General features: G+C 31.3%; 1 protein-coding gene across 1 annotated transcript in view; it reads left to right on the top strand.

The window, feature by feature from the left end:
* Lar (tyrosine-protein phosphatase Lar) overlaps positions 1–18,017 on the top strand; it is a gene marked incomplete in the record, with an annotated part of 1,210,349 nt that overhangs the window by 1,022,510 nt on the left and 169,822 nt on the right. The window contains 3 exon segments of the mRNA XM_075293564.1: positions 16,855–17,091; positions 17,157–17,303; positions 17,372–17,505. Coding sequence (XP_075149679.1) covers positions 16,855–17,091; positions 17,157–17,303; positions 17,372–17,505 — 518 coding nt within the window.

Here is an 18,017-nt window from a genome sequence, read left to right as displayed (position 1 = left end):
AGAAATAAAATTTTGACAAAATTTTGTAAAGAAATAAAATTTTGACAAAATTTTCTATAGAAATAAAATTTTGACAAAATTTTCTATAGAAATAAAATTTTGACAAAATTTTCTATAGAAACAAAATTTTAAGAAAATTTTCTATAGAAATAAAATGTTGATAAAATTTCCTATAGAAATAAAATGTTGATAAAATTTTATATAGAAATAAAATTTTGTCAAAATTTTCTATGGACACAAAATTTTGACAACATTTTCGAAAAAAATAAAATTAAAAAAAAAATTTTATTGGAAAACAAATTTTGACAAAGTTGTCTACATAGAAATAAAATATTGACAACATTTTCTATAGAAATAAGATTTTGGCAAAATTGCCTAGTTATATTTCTCCTGACAAAATGTTCTATATGGAAATAAACTTCTGACAAATTTTTCTATATAGAAATAAAATTTTGACAAAATTTTCTATAGAATAAATTTTAAAAAATTTTCTATAGAAATAAACGTTTGACAAAATTTTCAATAGAAATTAAATATTGACAAAATTTTGTTTAGAAATAAGATTTTGTTGTTTTTTGATTTCAGCTTAAAACCATGCATTGATTTAACCAACAGAGGAAAAGAATGTTTGTCAAATTTATTTGGGCAAAGCCCTATAGACTGCAAGATGGTTGGATGGATGCACGTTTCTGAATTACCACATTCCTCATCAGCATCCTCTACTTGCAGCAAAACTATCAACTAATTATCAGAATAAATTCAGGCAGTTCATTAAACCCAACAATGAACCACACTTGAACCTTCCGAAAAAAGGTTTTGCATGATAGCCGGCTTAGATTTTGGCAAAATTTCCTATAGAAATCAAATTTTGTTAAAAAAGATTAAACCGATTTTTCGAAAAAAAAATTCCCGCAAAATCCCAAATTTATGCACCCTTATTTTGCAGGAAGCACATATATTAGTGGATATTGCCGAAACATTATTACGTTTGTTTTATGTGAACATATTATATGTTTGGAAGCATTCTGAGCCCAAAAATATTATATGCTTGGAAGAATATTCTCCCCAAGAAGATTGTGCTCATTCCCTCACATAATTTTCACTTCCACGAAATTTTTAGTTCTTGGCACCTTTTTCTGTAATACAAATAATGTTGAAGAAATTATTCAATTTTATAATTTTTTAAATTTTACCTCTCGCCTGGACGGAGAATCGAACCGCGAACCATGCAATTTGTAAGCCAACACACTACCACTGGACTACGTAGCTGTTATAGTCACCAATAGACAATTATCGTTCTAAGTTACATTTATATAGCATAGTTTGCAGCGCACACGAGCCCATGCAAACATAACATTATTTAACAGAAACATACATTTGTTGGCCACGTGGAGCAGTGGTTAACATACGTTCCGATTTCTTTTAACGAACCAAGAAAAAAAATTGTGCCCATAATGCCAAAATGATAAACAAAACACATGTCCACACATACATAAAATGCTGCTCTCAAGATGAAAACACACGCTGTTTTTTTTTTCAAATGTCTATTCTCTTGGTTCCGTATGTCTATTCTCTTTACGCCGTATACTCATTCTAATACTAAATTTATTTGATTTTAATATTTAGACTTAAGCATATCAAATTTTTGGCCTTATCATAGAACAGTTTTCCGAAACAACATACAAGCGGTTTCACAGAAATTGTTTTGATTCTCTTGCTGTGTTATGTTGATATCTTTCGTCAACCCTCCCGTCCATCTCTATTTCTTTCTCTATACTCTCTCTCTCTGTCGCTCTGTGTTTACTCGAAATTTGTAAATGTATATATGTTTACATTCACACATATTATTTTTGTAAAATATTCATGCCCCAAACATAATATATTCTAACATATTAACATATGTGTCAAACATTTAGTGTTAGTTTAGGAACATTACATGTTTGCACTTAAATATATTGTGTTTAGAAATTGAGTCCAAAACACATTTTGTTTATATCGGAACATATGAAAAACATATTTTTCTAACAGTGTGGGATTCCCCACCAAATCCCCAAGTCCCCAACTCAGAAATTTCGTCCCCATTCACCAAAAAATATCCCCAATTTGGGGAAAATTCCCCAATACTGGCAACACTGATCGGAACATGGGGTATTAAGTTAAAATAATTTTTGAAAAATAAAAAACCAAAGCATAATTTTGGGAGTAATGGATATGTCAGAAAGTACTGAAATACATTAATATGAAATTAAAAACTAGTTCCGATGTATAGGATACACTTAGTAATTGTTTGTTATTTCAATTATTTATAAATGGGAATTTCTAAGAAAAGTAAAAATTATATGAAAATCTATTTTCTTAAATGAAAATTCCCAAAAAAAAAAACACAAAATGTATTAAGAAATCATTTACTTATATTGTATACTGCGAATATTGTCTAAGGTCGTTTACTAAAATCTATAGTTTCAGCATATGAACATGCTGTGAATCTTAAAGTCACAATAATTTATATAAAACCTTTTGTGGGGGTGAGTACGTTTAACCAACGTATATGTTGCCTATACTTAGGCGCTTCTCTAACAGGTTAAATAAACTGCCCACTCCTTCCATATAATCCTATAAAATTGTCATAAAACCAGGTAATATAGTTCTGTGCCAGTCATCAACAAGCTATGTTAAGAAGCTAACACACTTTGTTAGCCAAGGCTTTTAGGTATATTGGCATAAAAGGTAAAATGGCATCATGGCAACATCATCGCCTACATCTTCATCATAATTATCACGGACGGTTATCATCAAGATTGCCATTATTATTATTATCAGCTGAGACTGGGCATTCAACCCCACAAAATTTTCACAGAAACCCAGACGGATACCTGTATTCTGGTTACCATCCTTTGTTCCACCCCCAAAAATCAACTAACTTTGTTACTTTGAATCGCCCACCCTCCACTCTACTTAGCTTATCATTCTTAGACCATTTCCAAAAGTATAGACTCTACCTTCCAACTCCTTCTTCATCCTCTTTTCAACTAGGAACACATTTCGTTGACATGATATATACCTAGAAATACAAGGCAAAAAGCCTTTTTACCTTAAATCATCACTAATACCGTAACCGTTAACTTTTTTTCCTTGAATCTTAGCATGTGTATCATACTCTCAAATCCCCGTATCCTTGTTAACGCTTCTCTATTTCATACGTGCCTAATACCTATTTAATACACACTATGGCGATAGCAACATGGTTTTTAAGGCTTCTATTTTGTTCCAGTTTTATATGTGCAATATACCAGACAACTTTCGGCTTTTGATGATGACCATGATTTAGTTTATATTGCCAGCTCTGTTTATAAAATCTAGGATTTCGGTGATATGGGTTGAAAATGACATTTAGTCATGTAATCTGTTACGTTAGAGTCTTCAGATTTGGTGTGTAGTTTGTTAGTTAATCACATTTTTCGGGGATATATATCTTTTGTTTGGTTTCCCCATGGTTAATTGTTTTGACAAAGGTATTAGAACAATAGAGTCGGGCATTTTATTAAGATCATAAATGACAAAGGATATCTCTAGATTTGTGTGTATATAAATATTCATCAGAATTTTAGTTTGAATTATATTCACTTAAGCTTACAGGTTTATATAGGAAAAGTACATAATTAATTTTTATAAGAAATGCCTAAAAATAGGCCATGCAAATTCACATGTATTAATAAAATCATCCCGGCAAACAAGTCTAAAAAATAAGAAAAACTTAAACACTGTCCTTGTTTTCATTGTAAAAATGCTTCGAGCACTACTAGTACATATGTATTTTATTGCCAATTCCTTGTCAGTCGAGATAACGATCGGTAAAGTCTTGAAATATTAAAGCATATTTTTGAGTGTATTTAATTTTCTCACTACACAGAAAAAAATATCACCAAAATATTTCCAATTAAAAAGTTAATTCAAGTTGAAAATTTTTTCAATTAATAAATTAATTGATACAATTAACTTTTTAATCATGATAGAAAATTAAGTTAATTAAGTCAATGATTGAACATTTTAAAAATTTTAATTAAAAAATTAATTGATACAATTAACTTTTTAATCAAATTCGGAAGACTAATTCAGTTAAAAAAAGTGCTGATTTTTTTAATTTTTAATGAAAAATGTATTTCAACCAATCATTTGTTAATCCAAATAAAAACTTTAAGCCAATTCAGAAAGTAATTAAAAATAGTTACCTTTTTTAATTAATAAATTATTTGAGTTTTGCAATCAACATCAATTAAAAAATTAATTGAAATTTGCTGAAAAAAATCAATTAATTTTTTAATCAAGAATTTTTTCTATGCCCAATTAAAACTGTGATTGATACTATCATTTTCGTGATTGAAGACATTTCAATTAAAAAATTAATTGGATCAATTAATTTGGTGATTAGGTTAGGTTAGGTTATGTGGCAGCCCGATGTATCAGGCTCACTTAGACTATTCAGTCCATTGTGATACCACAGTGGTGAACTTCTCTCTTATCACTGAGTGCTGCCCGATTCCATGTTAAGCTCAATGACAAGGGACCTCCTTTTTATAGCCGAGTCCGAACGGCGTTCCACATTCCAGTGAAACCACTTAGAGAAGCTTTGAAACCCTCAGAAATGTCACCAGCATTACTGAGGTGGGATAATCCACCGCTGAAAAACTTTTGGTCTTCGGTCGTAGCAGGAATCGAACCCACGACCTTGTGTATGCAAGGCGGGCATGCTAACCATTGCACCACGGTGGTGATTGAATCAGAAAAAAATTTTTTGTGTGTACTGAAATTGTATGTTACTCCTAAATTATTGTGATCTATTTATCGCTATAAAATTCTTGCGCATCATATCAGGATTTTTCAAATAACGAAAGTAGGAAGTCTGTACAGGGTCAGATTTATACCCCAAAAGAATTTCTTGTGAAATAACATAAGTGAAACACTCTTTAGAGCATTTTTGTTTGAACATTAAAAAAAAAACAAACAACAAAAATTAAAAAAAAAAACAACAACAACAAATAAAACAGTGAAAATAATAATTTTGAAAGAAATTTGCAATTTTATTCCAGGATTTTAAACAAAACGTATAAAATTATAGCATACTTTTGGGTGCATTTAATTTCTTCGCTACTGAAATTCCTCTACTAAAATTGTTGATATTTTTCTCGCTTCACAGTTTCTTGCATACATGTTATACTCCTTATCAAGATTTTGCACAAAAGTACGAAGGTTGCCACTCGTGCCAAAAAATATTCTACCAAAATTTGAAGAAAATTTTACAAAAAATCTACCAAATTTAAAAAAATCTTTGTTTTAAGTTTTTGATAAAAATATTGTGTTCAGTATGAAAAGAGGGGTTTTTCTTAAAAAAGCAATGTTGTATTAGTTTATATTAGAAGTTAATTTGATCTCTCCTATTAGTGAAATTTTTCTGTCGACTTTAAACTATTTTAAAGATTTAAACTTCCACCACTTCTATAAAAAGGAGAACTTATTTAAGAGTATGACCTAACGCGAAAAATATGAAAATGATAATTTTGAAAGAACTTCCCAATTTTATTGCAGGATTTTTAAATTGAAGTATACTTTTGGGTGCATTAAATTTCTTCGCTACTGAAATTCCTCTACTAAAAGTATTGATCTTTTTCTCGCTTCACAGTTTCTTGCATACATGTTACGCTTCTTATCAAGATTTCGCAAAAGAGTACGAATGTACAAAACCTAAAAATGCTCCGGTTTAATCTATCTCGCGGTAGCCACTCGTGCCAAAAATATTGTACCAAAATTTGAAGAAAATTTTACGACAAATCTACCACATTTAACAAAAATCTTTTTTTTTGATAAAAATATTGTGTAAAGTATGAAAAGAGGGGGTTTTCTCAAAAAACAATTATTATTTGATTTTAGAAGTTATTTTGATATCTCCCATTAGTGACATTTTTCTGTCGACTTTCAAATATTTTAAAGATTTTAACTTCCACCACTTCTACAAAAAGGGAGAACTTATTCACTATGAACTTTAAGAGTATGACCTAACAAGAAAAATAGAAACTTAAATATTAAACGATTTGAATTCATCGAAAATTTCTTCAAAATTTTATTTCTATAGAAAAGTTTGTCAAAATTTTATTTCTATGGAAAATTTTGTCAAAATTTTATTTCTATAGAAAATTTTATCAAAATTTTATTTCTCAAGAAAATTTCGTCAAAATTTTATTTCTCTAGAAAATTTCGTCAAAATGTTATTTCTATAGAAAATTTTGTCAAGATTTTATTTCTATAGAAAATCTTGTTCAAATTTTATTTCTCTAGAAAATGTTGTTAAAATTTTATTTCTATAGAAAATTTTGTCAAAATGTTATGTCTATGGAAAATTTTGTCAAAATTTTATTTCTATAGAAAATTTTGTCAAAATTTTATTTCTATGGAAAATTTTGTCAAAATTTTATTTCTCTAGAAAATTTGGTCAAAATTTTATTTCTATTGAAAATGTTTGTCAAAATTTTATTGCTCTAGAAAATGTTGTCAAAATTTTATTTCTATAGAAAATTTTGTCAAAATGTTATGTCTATGGAAAATTTTGTCAAAATTTTATTTCTATAGAAAATTTTGTCAAAATTTTATTTCTGTAGAAAGTTTTGTTAAAATTTTAATTCCATAGAAAATGTTCTCAAAATTTTATTTCTATAGAAAATTTTGTCAAAATTGTATTTCTATAGAAAATTTTGCCAAAATTTTATTATATAGAAATTTTTGTCAAAATTTTATTTCTGTAGAAAATTTCGGAAAAATTTTATTTCTATAGAAAATTTTGTCAAAATTTTATTTCTATAGAAAATTTTGTCAAAATTTTATTTATATATAATTTTTTTGTCAATATCTTATTTCTATAGAAATATTTGCTAAAATTTTATTTCTATAGAAATTTTTGTCAAAATTTTACTTCCATAGAAAATTTTGTCAAACTTTTCTTCCTATAGAAAATTTTGGCAAAATTTTATTTCTATAGACAATTTTGTCAAAATTTTATTTCAATAGAAAATTTTATCAAAATTTTATTTTTATAGAAAATTTCGACAAAATTTTATTTCTATAGAATTTTTTTTGTAATTTTATTTCTATAGAAAATTTTGTCAAAATTTTATTTCTATAGAAAATTTTGTCAAAATTTTATTTCTCTGAAAAAATTGTCAAAATTTTATTTCTCTAAAAAAATTTGTCAAATTTTTTTTTCTCCAGAAAATTTTGTCAAAATTTTATTACCATACAATATTTCGTCAAAATTTTATTATTATACAAAATTTTGTCAAAATTTTATTTCTATAGAAAATTTTGTCAAAATTTTATTATATAGAATTTTTTTGTCAATATCTTATTTCTATAGAAATGTTTGCTAAAATTTTATTTCTATAGAAAATTTTGTCAAAATTTTACTTCCATAGAAAATTTTGTCAAACTTTTCTTCCTATAGAAAATTTTGGCAAAATTTTATTTCTATAGACAATTTTGTCAAAATTTTATTTCAATAGAAAATTTTATCAAAATTTTATTTTTATAGAAAATTTCGACAAAATTTTATTTCTATAGAATTTTTTTTTGTAATTTTATTTCTATAGAAAATTTTGTCAAAATTTTATTTCTATAGAAAATTTTGTCAAAAATTTATTTCTATATAAAATTTTGTCAACTTTTTATTTCTCTAAAAAAATTGTCAAAATTTTATTTCTCTAAAAAAACTTGTCAAAATTTTATTTCTCCAGAAAATTTTGTCAAAATTTTATTACCATACAAAATTTCGTCAAAATTTTGTCAAAATTTTATTTCGTTAGTAAATTTTGTCAAAATTTTATTTCTCTAAAAAAATTGTCAAAGTTTTATTTCTCTACAAAATTTTGTCAAAATTTTATTTCTCCAGAAAATTTTGTCAAAATTTTATTTCTCTAGAAAATTTTGTCACAATTGTATTTCTATATAAAAATGAAGTACCCCTTTGTTGGAGAGGACTAAAATTTACCAAAAAAATCAAGAATTCTACCAATTTACCAAACAGTAAAAAATCTACCATTTTTGGTAGAATTCTACCAATTGTGGCAATCGTGCTCGCGGTCCCATGTTATCATGTCCGCCTTACACGAAAATGTCATGTATTTCATCCCAGCTTCGGTTGAACATTAAAACGTTTTCTGTGATATTGTTTCTCTTCTCTATATATGTTGTGACATTTCTGAGTGAATTTTTTTTAATGATTTCATACCCAGTCACACAGTCCGTGCTGGGGTAATTTGTCCACCAAGCCATATTTTATCAAATGATTCCCAGTCTTTATTTCTTGTAGGCATATTTGCATTTAAAAAACCAAAAGATGCCTACATGGGTGATCCAACTACTAGGCTTGGCTAAGGCAGGAAATAATTCTCAGACAACCTGCCCGTTTTTTTGGGAGCCATGATATCTCTTTTTTTATGTTCGAAATTTTGTTAAATTTTTCAAATAATAATTTCGTAAATATATACTCTTCAATCTTAAAACAAAAAATACCATACAATTACTAAAATCGTGTTTGCTGCCCATAAATTATTACTACAGCAACGTGTGCTAGATTTTTATTACCAGAATCCAATATATGCTACAAAAACGATATAGTGTCATCCTAAAAGTATGCAACAATGTTTGACATATATTTCGTAATATGTATGTAATGACCCAAAAAAAAAAAGAAATAAATCTAAAATTCCATATCTCTCAAAATATATTCGGATACTAGGAAATACAAAACACACATATATATAGACCGGAAAATTCCACACACGAACATTGTAGCTATATAAGATTTTATTGTTTCTATATTGTGTATTTATAACCATTTTAACGAATACTTTTAAATCATTTTAATGGTTTCTCTTTAGTGGTCATGCATTGACTTGGCCTTTTGTAAAACGATAAAAGGTATAACGCTAGTATGCAGTCACGTTTTTCTACATAACACAGTTCATGCTTCAACAGAAATTGATAGCATACATTAGGGGGCGGTATGTGTCTAATACCCATGACGTTGCTACTACCATCATCATTGACACATCTATCGCACATAAAATGAACAAACATCCACGAGAAATTGTTGTAACCATTGATGTGTTAAGTTTTGCTGCCATGCATCACAACAAAAAAAAAAGCAAAAATAAAATACCTAGAATCATCACCGCCAACACTATAGAGACCAATACACTATCGATCCACACTCATGTTTTTCCCATTGGTGTGGCGACATCAAATCTATCGATCCACCAACCATCTAACCAAATACAAATAAAACATTTTATTTTTGATTGCTGCCTTTGCTCAGATTGATTCGTTTCTCATCTTTATTGTCCTGCTGCTGCCAGTAAAGGCGGACGGGTCGATGGCGTTCTTTAGCGGACATGAATAACCTATTTTAGAAGCCCACCGAAACGGTTTGTTTTTTTTTATTGTTTTTTCCATATCACAAAAAAGAAATGTTGATTGTTTTTCATCACTTGTTTCCTGCCCCACAGTTTAGTGGGCGGACAACTTGGTATATTTAAATCTATCACTTAGTTTGGTTTAAATATTCATGGGGTTTTTGGAAATGGGCGGCAGTTGTTTAAAAAAACTGTTATGGTAACAAACAAACATGAATAACCGTTTTAGAAGAATAAAAACATTTTTAAATCGTTTCGTTGCATACTTTTGTGATGATGAATATTCATGCATGTTTTTAGGAGGTAACGAGACAAAATGCATATAACTAAGGAAAAATATTTTTGGGTATTTTGTTTTTAATGGTCCACAATTGTTAAAGTGAAAACATTTAGCTATACCTTTAAAATGTTTTGTTTTTTTACATGTCAATTGTGAAATAGCTTTGTTGAAAAATAATTAATATTTCATTGCATACATTTAAGTGAATAAATATTTACTGAAATTGTTTGCACTAAAAGTTTATGGCCTTAATGGCAATAAACACAAATATTCCGACCATAGGTCGGCTTAATTTTTTTCACTTTTGAAAATTATATTTTTTTCAAAAATAACAAGAAAAAACCGTCAAAATAAAATTCTGACAAATGTATGAAAATAAAATTTAAATAGCATTAATAATAGGTATATAAAAGTATGCTTTAATTTTATTTAAAATTCCCTCTGAAAAGTATACTTTACTTTTTTTTTAATTTTAAAAATTGGAGCATTATTTTTATACCCTCCATCATAGGATGGGGGTATATTAACTTTGTCATTCCGTTTGTAACACATCGAAATATTGCTCTAAGACCCCATAAAGTATATATATTCAGGGTCGTGGTGAAATTCTGAGTCGATCTGAGCATGTCCGTCCGTCCTACTTTTGAAATCACGCTAACTTCCGAACGAAACAAGCTATCGACTTGAAACTTGGCACAAGTAGTTATTATTGATGTAGGTCAGATGGTCTTGCAAATGGTCCATATCGGTCCACTTTTACGTATAGCCCCCATATAAACGGACCCCCAAATTTGGCTTGCAGACCTTCTAAGAGAAGCAAATTTCATCCGATCCGGCTGAAATTTGGTACATGGTGATAGTATATGGTCTCCAACAACCATGCAAAAATTGGTCCATATCGGTCCATAATTATATATAGCCCCCATATAAACCGATCCCCAGATTTGGCTTGCGGAGCTTCTAAGAGAAGCAAATTTCATCCGATCCGGCTGAAATTTGGTACGTGGTGTTAATATATGGCTTCAAATACCCATGCTAAAATTGGTCGAAATCGATCCATAATTATATATAGCACCCATATAAACCGATCACCAGATTTGACCTCCGGAGCCTTTTAGAAAAGCAAATTTCATCCGAGCCGGCTGAAATTTGGTACATGGTGTTAGTATATGGTCTCTAACAACCATACAAAAATTGGACCACATCGGTCCATAATTATATATAGCCCCCATATAAACCGATCCCCCGATTTGGCTTGCAGAGCCTCTAAGAGAAACAAATTTCATCCGATCCGGCTGAAATTTGGTGCATGATGTTAGTATATGGTCTCTAATGACCATGCAAAAATTGGTCCATATCGATCCATAATTATATATAGCACCCATATAAACCGATCACCAGATTTGACCTCCGGAGCCTCTTGGAAGACCAAAATTCATCTGATTCAGTTGTAATTTGGTACGTGATGTTAATGTATGGCCTCAAACACCCATGCAGGCTGAAATTTGGTACATGGTGTTAGTATATGGTCTCTAACAACCATACAAAAATTGGACCACATCGGTCCATAATTATAAAGAGTGATTTGTTAAGAGCTTGATAACTTTTTTAAAAAAAAAACGCATAAAATTTGCAAAATCTCATCGGTTCTTTATTTGAAACGTTAGATTGGTCCATGACATTTACTTTTTGAAGATAATTTCATTTAAATGTTGACCGCGGCTGCGTCTTAGGTGGTCCATTCGGAAAGTCCAATTTTGGGCAACTTTTTCGAGCATTTCGGCCGGAATAGCCCGAATTTCTTCGGAAATGTTGTCTTCCAAAGCTGGAATAGTTGCTGGCTTATTTCTGTAGACTTTAGACTTGACGTAGCCCCACAAAAAATAGTCTAAAGGCGTCAAATCGCATGATCTTGGTGGCCAACTTACCGGTCCATTTCTTGAGATGAATTGTTCTCCGAAGTTTTCCCTCAAAATGGCCATAGAATCGCGAGCTGTGTGGCATGTAGCGCCATCTTGTTGAAACCACATGTCAACCAAGTTCAGTTCTTCCATTTTTGGCAACAAAAAGTTTGTTAGCATCGAACGATAGCGATCGCCATTCACCGTAACGTTGCGTCCAACAGCATCTTTGAAAAAATACGGTCCAATGATTCCACCAGCGTACAAACCACACCAAACAGTGCATTTTTCGGGATGCATGGGCAGTTCTTGAACGGCTTCTGGTTGCTCTTCACTCCAAATGCGGCAATTTTGCTTATTTACGTAGCCATTCAACCAGAAATGAGCCCCATCGCTGAACAAAATTTGTCGATAAAAAAGCGGATTTTCTGCCAACTTTTCTAGGGCCCATTCACTGAAAATTCGACGTTGTGGCAGATCGTAAGTCTATTCATGATGAAATGTCAAAGCATACTGAGCATCTTTCTCTTTGACACCATGTCTGAAATCCCACGTGATCTGTCAAATACTAATGCATGAAAATCCTAACCTCAAAAGAATCACCCTTTATATAGCCCCCATATAAACCGATCCCCCGATTTGGCTTGCAGAGCCTCTAAGAGAAACAAATTTCATCCGATCCGGCTGAAATTTGGTGCATGATGTTAGTATATGGTCTCTAATGACCATGCAAAAATTGGTCCATATCGATCCATAATTATGTATAGCCCCGGAGCCCCTTGAAAGAGCAAAGTGCATCCGATTCGATTGAAATTTGGTACATTGCGCTAGTGTATGGCCGCTAACAGCCATGCAATAATTGGTCCACATTGGTCTATAGTTATATATAGCCGATAGATAGCCAAGCGCCCAAAAATTGGTCCATATCGCCAAAAATAATCTACCAAAATTTTATTTCTATAGAAAAATTTGTCAAAATTTTATTACTATAGAAAATTGTGTCAAAATTTTATTACTATAGAAAATTTTGTCAAAATTTTATTTCTACAGAAATTTTTTTCAAAATTTTATTTCTATAGAAAATTTTGTCAAAATTTTAGTTGTATAGAAAATGTTATCAAAATTTTATTTCTATAGAAAATTTTGTGAAACTTTGATTTCTATAGAAAATTTTATCAATATTTTATTTCTATAGAAAATTTTGTCAAAATTTTATTACTATAGAAAATTTTGTCAAAATTTTATTACTATAGAAAATTTTGTCAAAATTTTATTACTATAGAAAATTTTGTCAAAATTTTATTTCTATAGAAAATTTTTTCAAAATTTTATTTCTATAGAAAATTTTGTCAAAATTGTATTTCTATAGAAAATTTTGTCAAAATTTTAAATAAAACTGTCAAAGTTCTCAAAGAAATATCTGGTTTGGCAAGCCATCTGTACCTGTGGCTTGAAAAGCAGCATTTTCATAGCTTCCGGGACTGTCAACCAAGAAATTTACGTGAAAGAGTGTTTGAATAAACGTCTGCTGTCTTTCCTGAAGAAACACGGTTGTTCCGTACTGTTTTGGCCGGATTTGGCATCTTGCCATTACGGTAAAAAGGCCATGGAGTGGTACGCCGCCAACAACGTGCAGGTGGTTCCCAAGGACAAGAACCCTCCCAACGCGCCAGAGCTCCACCCAATTGAGAAATACTGGGCTTTTGTCAAGCGGAACCTAAAGAAGACCAAAAAAACTGCTAAGGACGAGCAGCAGTTCAAGGCAAACTGGCTTTCTGCGTCGAAGAAGGTGGACAAGGTGGCTGTACAAAATCTGATGGCAGGTGTCAATCGTCAGGCCCGGCAATTCGGATTTGGAAAAGCGAAAGCCTAACTGAATATTTTTCCTGAATTTTATACTAATTGAACTTGAAAAAGAAATTTAATTTGATTTTTTAAATAAACGATTTCACCGATTTACACGCGTTTTCCCTTGACCAAATTTTTTTATTTCTATAGAAAATGTTGTCAAAATTTTATTTCTATAGAAAATTGTGTGAAACTTTGATTTCTATAGAAAATTTTGTCAAAATTTTAATTTATTTATTTCTATAGAAAATTTTGTGAAAATTTGATTTCTATCGAAAATTTTATCAAAATTTTATTTCTATAAAAAATTTTGTCGAACTGAATTATATACGTATTTAGTCGGCCTTTTTTTGTTTAATATATCCCCCGTATGGACTAATTTACAATTTAGACGGTGTTAAGGAAGTTTTAAGATACCTTGCCATCGGCAAGTTTTGCCACAACCCAAGTAATGCGATTCTGGATGACAGTCCATGGTGGAGGGTTACATAAGATTCGGCCTGGCCGAACTTACGACCGTATATACTTGTTTTTTTTTTTTCAATTTTGACAATTATCAATTTTATATATGTAAAACTTATCTTCTGTTGATTAAGCTATCATATTATTTTAGGCAGAAAAGTTTGAAAGAAATCTCAATAATAACAAAACTGACGATGAAATACAACTTCGACAAAAAAGTTGTGTAATAATTTTTTGTTTGTACTCAGAACTAAAGGGTGATTCTTTTGAGGTTAGGATTTTCATGCATTAGTATTTGACAGATCACGTGGGATTTCAGACATGGTGTCAAAGAGAAAGATGCTCAGTATGCTTTGACATTTCATCATGAATAGCCGAACGATCTGCCACAACGTCGAATTTTCAGTGAATGGGCCCTAGAAAAGTTGGCAGAAAATCCGCTTTTTTATCGACAAATTTTGTTCAGCGATGAGGCTCATTTCTGGTTGAATGGCTACGTAAATAAGCAAAATTGCCGCATTTGGAGTGAAGAGCAACCAGAAGCCGTTCAAGAACTGCCCATGCATCCCGAAAAATGCACTGTTTGGTGTGGTTTGTACGCTGGTGGAATCATTGGACCGTATTTTTTCAAAGATGCTGTTGGACGCAACGTTACGGTGAATGGCGATCGCTATCGTTCGATGCTAACAAACTTTTTGTTGCCAAAAATGGAAGAACTGAACTTGGTTGACATGTGGTTTCAACAAGATGGCGCTACATGCCACATAGCTCGCGATTCTATGGCCATTTTGAGGGAAAACTTCGGAGAACAATTCATCTCAAGAAATGGACCGGTAAGTTGGCCACCAAGATCATGCGATTTGACGCCTTTAGACTATTTTTTGTGGGGCTACGTCAAGTCTAAAGTCTACAGAAATAAGCCAGCAACTATTCCAGCTTTGGAAGACAACATTTCCGAAGAAATTCGGGCTATTCCGGCCGAAATGCTCGAAAAAGTTGCCCAAAATTGGACTTTCCGAATGGACCACCTAAGACGCAGCCGCGGTCAACATTTAAATGAAATTACCTTCAAAAAGTAAATGTCATGGACCAATCTAACGTTTCAAATAAAGAACCGATGAGATTTTGCAAATTTTATGCGTTTGTTTTAAAAAAAAAGTTATCAAGCTCTTAACAAATCACCCTTTAAATAACCAATACAAAGGATATTAGGTTAGGTTAGGTTAGGTGGCAGCCCGATGTATCAGGCTCACTTAGACTATACAGTCCATTGTGGTACCACATTGGTGAACTTCTCTCTTATCACTGAGTGCTGCCCGATTCCATGTTAAGCTCAATGACAAGGGACCTCCTTTTTATAGCCGAGTCCGAACGGCGTTCCACATTGCAGTTAAACCACTTACAGAAGCTTTGAAACTCTCAGAAATGTCACCAGCATTACTGAGGTGGGATAATCCACCGCTGAAAAACTTTTTGATGTTCGGTCGAAGCAGGAAGCGAACCCACGACCTAGTGTATGCAAGGCGGGCATGCTAACCATTGCACCACGGTGGTTCCCTAAAAAAGGATATTGATCTGCTCAACAGAGAGATTTAAATTTATTTCTACTTATCGCTCTTTAAATTATGCTTTATTTTATCCTGTTTCATAAGAATTCCTAAGGATATCGCCCTATGCTTTATGCTTTAATTTTTTTTAAATGTCCCTCTGAAAAGTATACTCGAAAATTTTTTTTTAATTTTCAAAATTGGAGCATTATTTTTAAATTTCCATTTCTCGTTTTAAAAGAATAAAATATATGAGACTTTTTAACACAAAACAATTATTCATTACACATGAATTTTAAAAATTTCATAGTTAGATTTATTTTTTTATTCGATAGCATTGTCACCCCGATAATGGTCACATATTTTTGTCATAAATTTTCATTTAACCAAGGATGCAAGCAATCTTTTGTAGTAATTCGTAAAAGGTATATACTACCAGTAAATATTTTACATAGCACACACACACATACACACATATAAAATACTTGTGTATAAGTGTTTGTGTCAGGCTGTCCGCCTGGTTGTTACTGGACCTGACCAATATGTATTGACCACATTTTATGTTATAGAAACCAATTCATTTATTGTGTTTTTGTATGGTGATGGTGCTCTTTACCACAAAACAGACGATGATGATGACTAGTTTTGAAAAATCAAATGTTAAAAGGGAAAAACTATTGAATTTTCCCAGCCAGGCATCATCACCAGTAAACTCTTCAAAAAGCAAGAAATTATATGGCATAGAGATTTTTGCAGTCATGTGGTTGATGTATGGTTTTGGCCACTGAAAATGTCCAAAATTTATGCTTGCATGGAAAAATGAAAAATGTATGGAAATACATTAAATGTATATGTATAGAAATTATGTCATAAACATTATTTTAATAATATTTAATAACCATACAAAGATTTTCAACCTCATTTTTTGATATTTTTCATATGCACGCAAGCATACACAAACCCACACACACACACACACATTTAATGGTTTCATGTGTGTATTTGTATTTTTATTTGTTTTAAAGCCATTTGATCAACCGCAATGTCACCAAAAACCAATCATGGTCTTTATATGTACTCTTTCCGATGGTTTTTTTTATATGGTCCCTGAAAGAGCTTGCCGTCCATGAAATGTGGATTAAGATGACCATGGCTGCTAGAGTCATTATATCAACAACATGATTTTCCCATTACTCTACACTGTGAACTTATAAAATTTAATGGTTATTATTTAATTAACATTATATTAAAAAACAATTTATAAACTTGAATTTCGATATAGATTGAATTATATATCTCACATGTGTTTAATTTTAATTCAATTTCAAACTTGGCATTTATTCTTGAATCCTTTGCAGGTGGTTTACAAATCGAAAACAGTCGTGAAGAGGACCAAGGCAAATATGAATGTGTGGCTGAGAATTCTGTGGGTACTGAACACTCAAAGGCCAATAATTTGTATGTGAAAGTACGACGTGTATCGCCAACATTCTCCAGACCCCCAGAGCTCATGAATGAGGTTATGTTGGGATCCAGTCTTAATTTATCCTGTATAGCTGTCGGTTCTCCCATGCCTCATGTCAAATGGATGAAAGGTAAATGAAACTATATATATAATTCCTCTGGATTTCTACTCATCACTAATTCATATGGATTTTAGGTGCCCAAGATCTGACTCCTGAAAATAATATACCCATTGGTCGTAATATTTTGGAATTGACCAATATACAACAAAGTGCAAATTATACCTGTATAGCTGCCTCTTCGTTGGGCCAGATTGAAGCTACGGCTGTGGTAAAAGTTCAATGTATGTATTTCTCTAATAGTTTTATTTTGTGCCAAAAATTACAAACGTAAATTTATTTGCTATTACAGCTTTACCAACGGCACCCACAGATATACAAATTTCTGAAGTAACAGCCACCTCTGTACGTCTTGAATGGTCTTATAAAGGCCCTGAAGACTTAATGTACTATGTGATACAATATAAACCTAAAAATGCTAATCAGGTAAGAATTTTTATTTTATAAAAAAAAATAATAATAATAATAATAGAAATATAAAAACTATATTTATACCCTTCACCACTACTGTGGTACAGGGTATAATAAGTTTGTGCATTTGTATGTAACGCCAAGAAGGAAAAGTCTGAGACCCATCGTTTAGTATACCGATCGTCTTAGAATTAAATTCTGAGTCGATTTAGCGATGTCCGTCTGTCTGTCTGTCTGTCTATCTGTCTGTCCGTCTGTCTGTCTGTCTGTTGATGTATTTTTGTGTGCAAAGTACAGCTCGCAGTTTTAGTCCGATTGTCCTAAAATTTGGTATAGGGTCCTGTTTCGGCTCAAAGACGATCCCTATTGATTTTGGAAAAAATCGGTTCAGATTTAGATATAGCTGCCATATATATTTTTCACCGATCTGGTCATAATTGGCGTGTATATCAACCGATCTTCCTCAAATTCCGTACATCCGAATATTTTATGAGTCTCGAAAAACTTGCCAAATCGGTTCAGACCAC

Source organism: Haematobia irritans, chromosome 2 (genome assembly GCF_050003625.1).
Source record: "Haematobia irritans isolate KBUSLIRL chromosome 2, ASM5000362v1, whole genome shotgun sequence".
Lineage (NCBI taxonomy): Eukaryota > Metazoa > Arthropoda > Insecta > Diptera > Muscidae > Haematobia > Haematobia irritans.
This window is presented reverse-complemented; position numbering and strand designations above follow the sequence as displayed.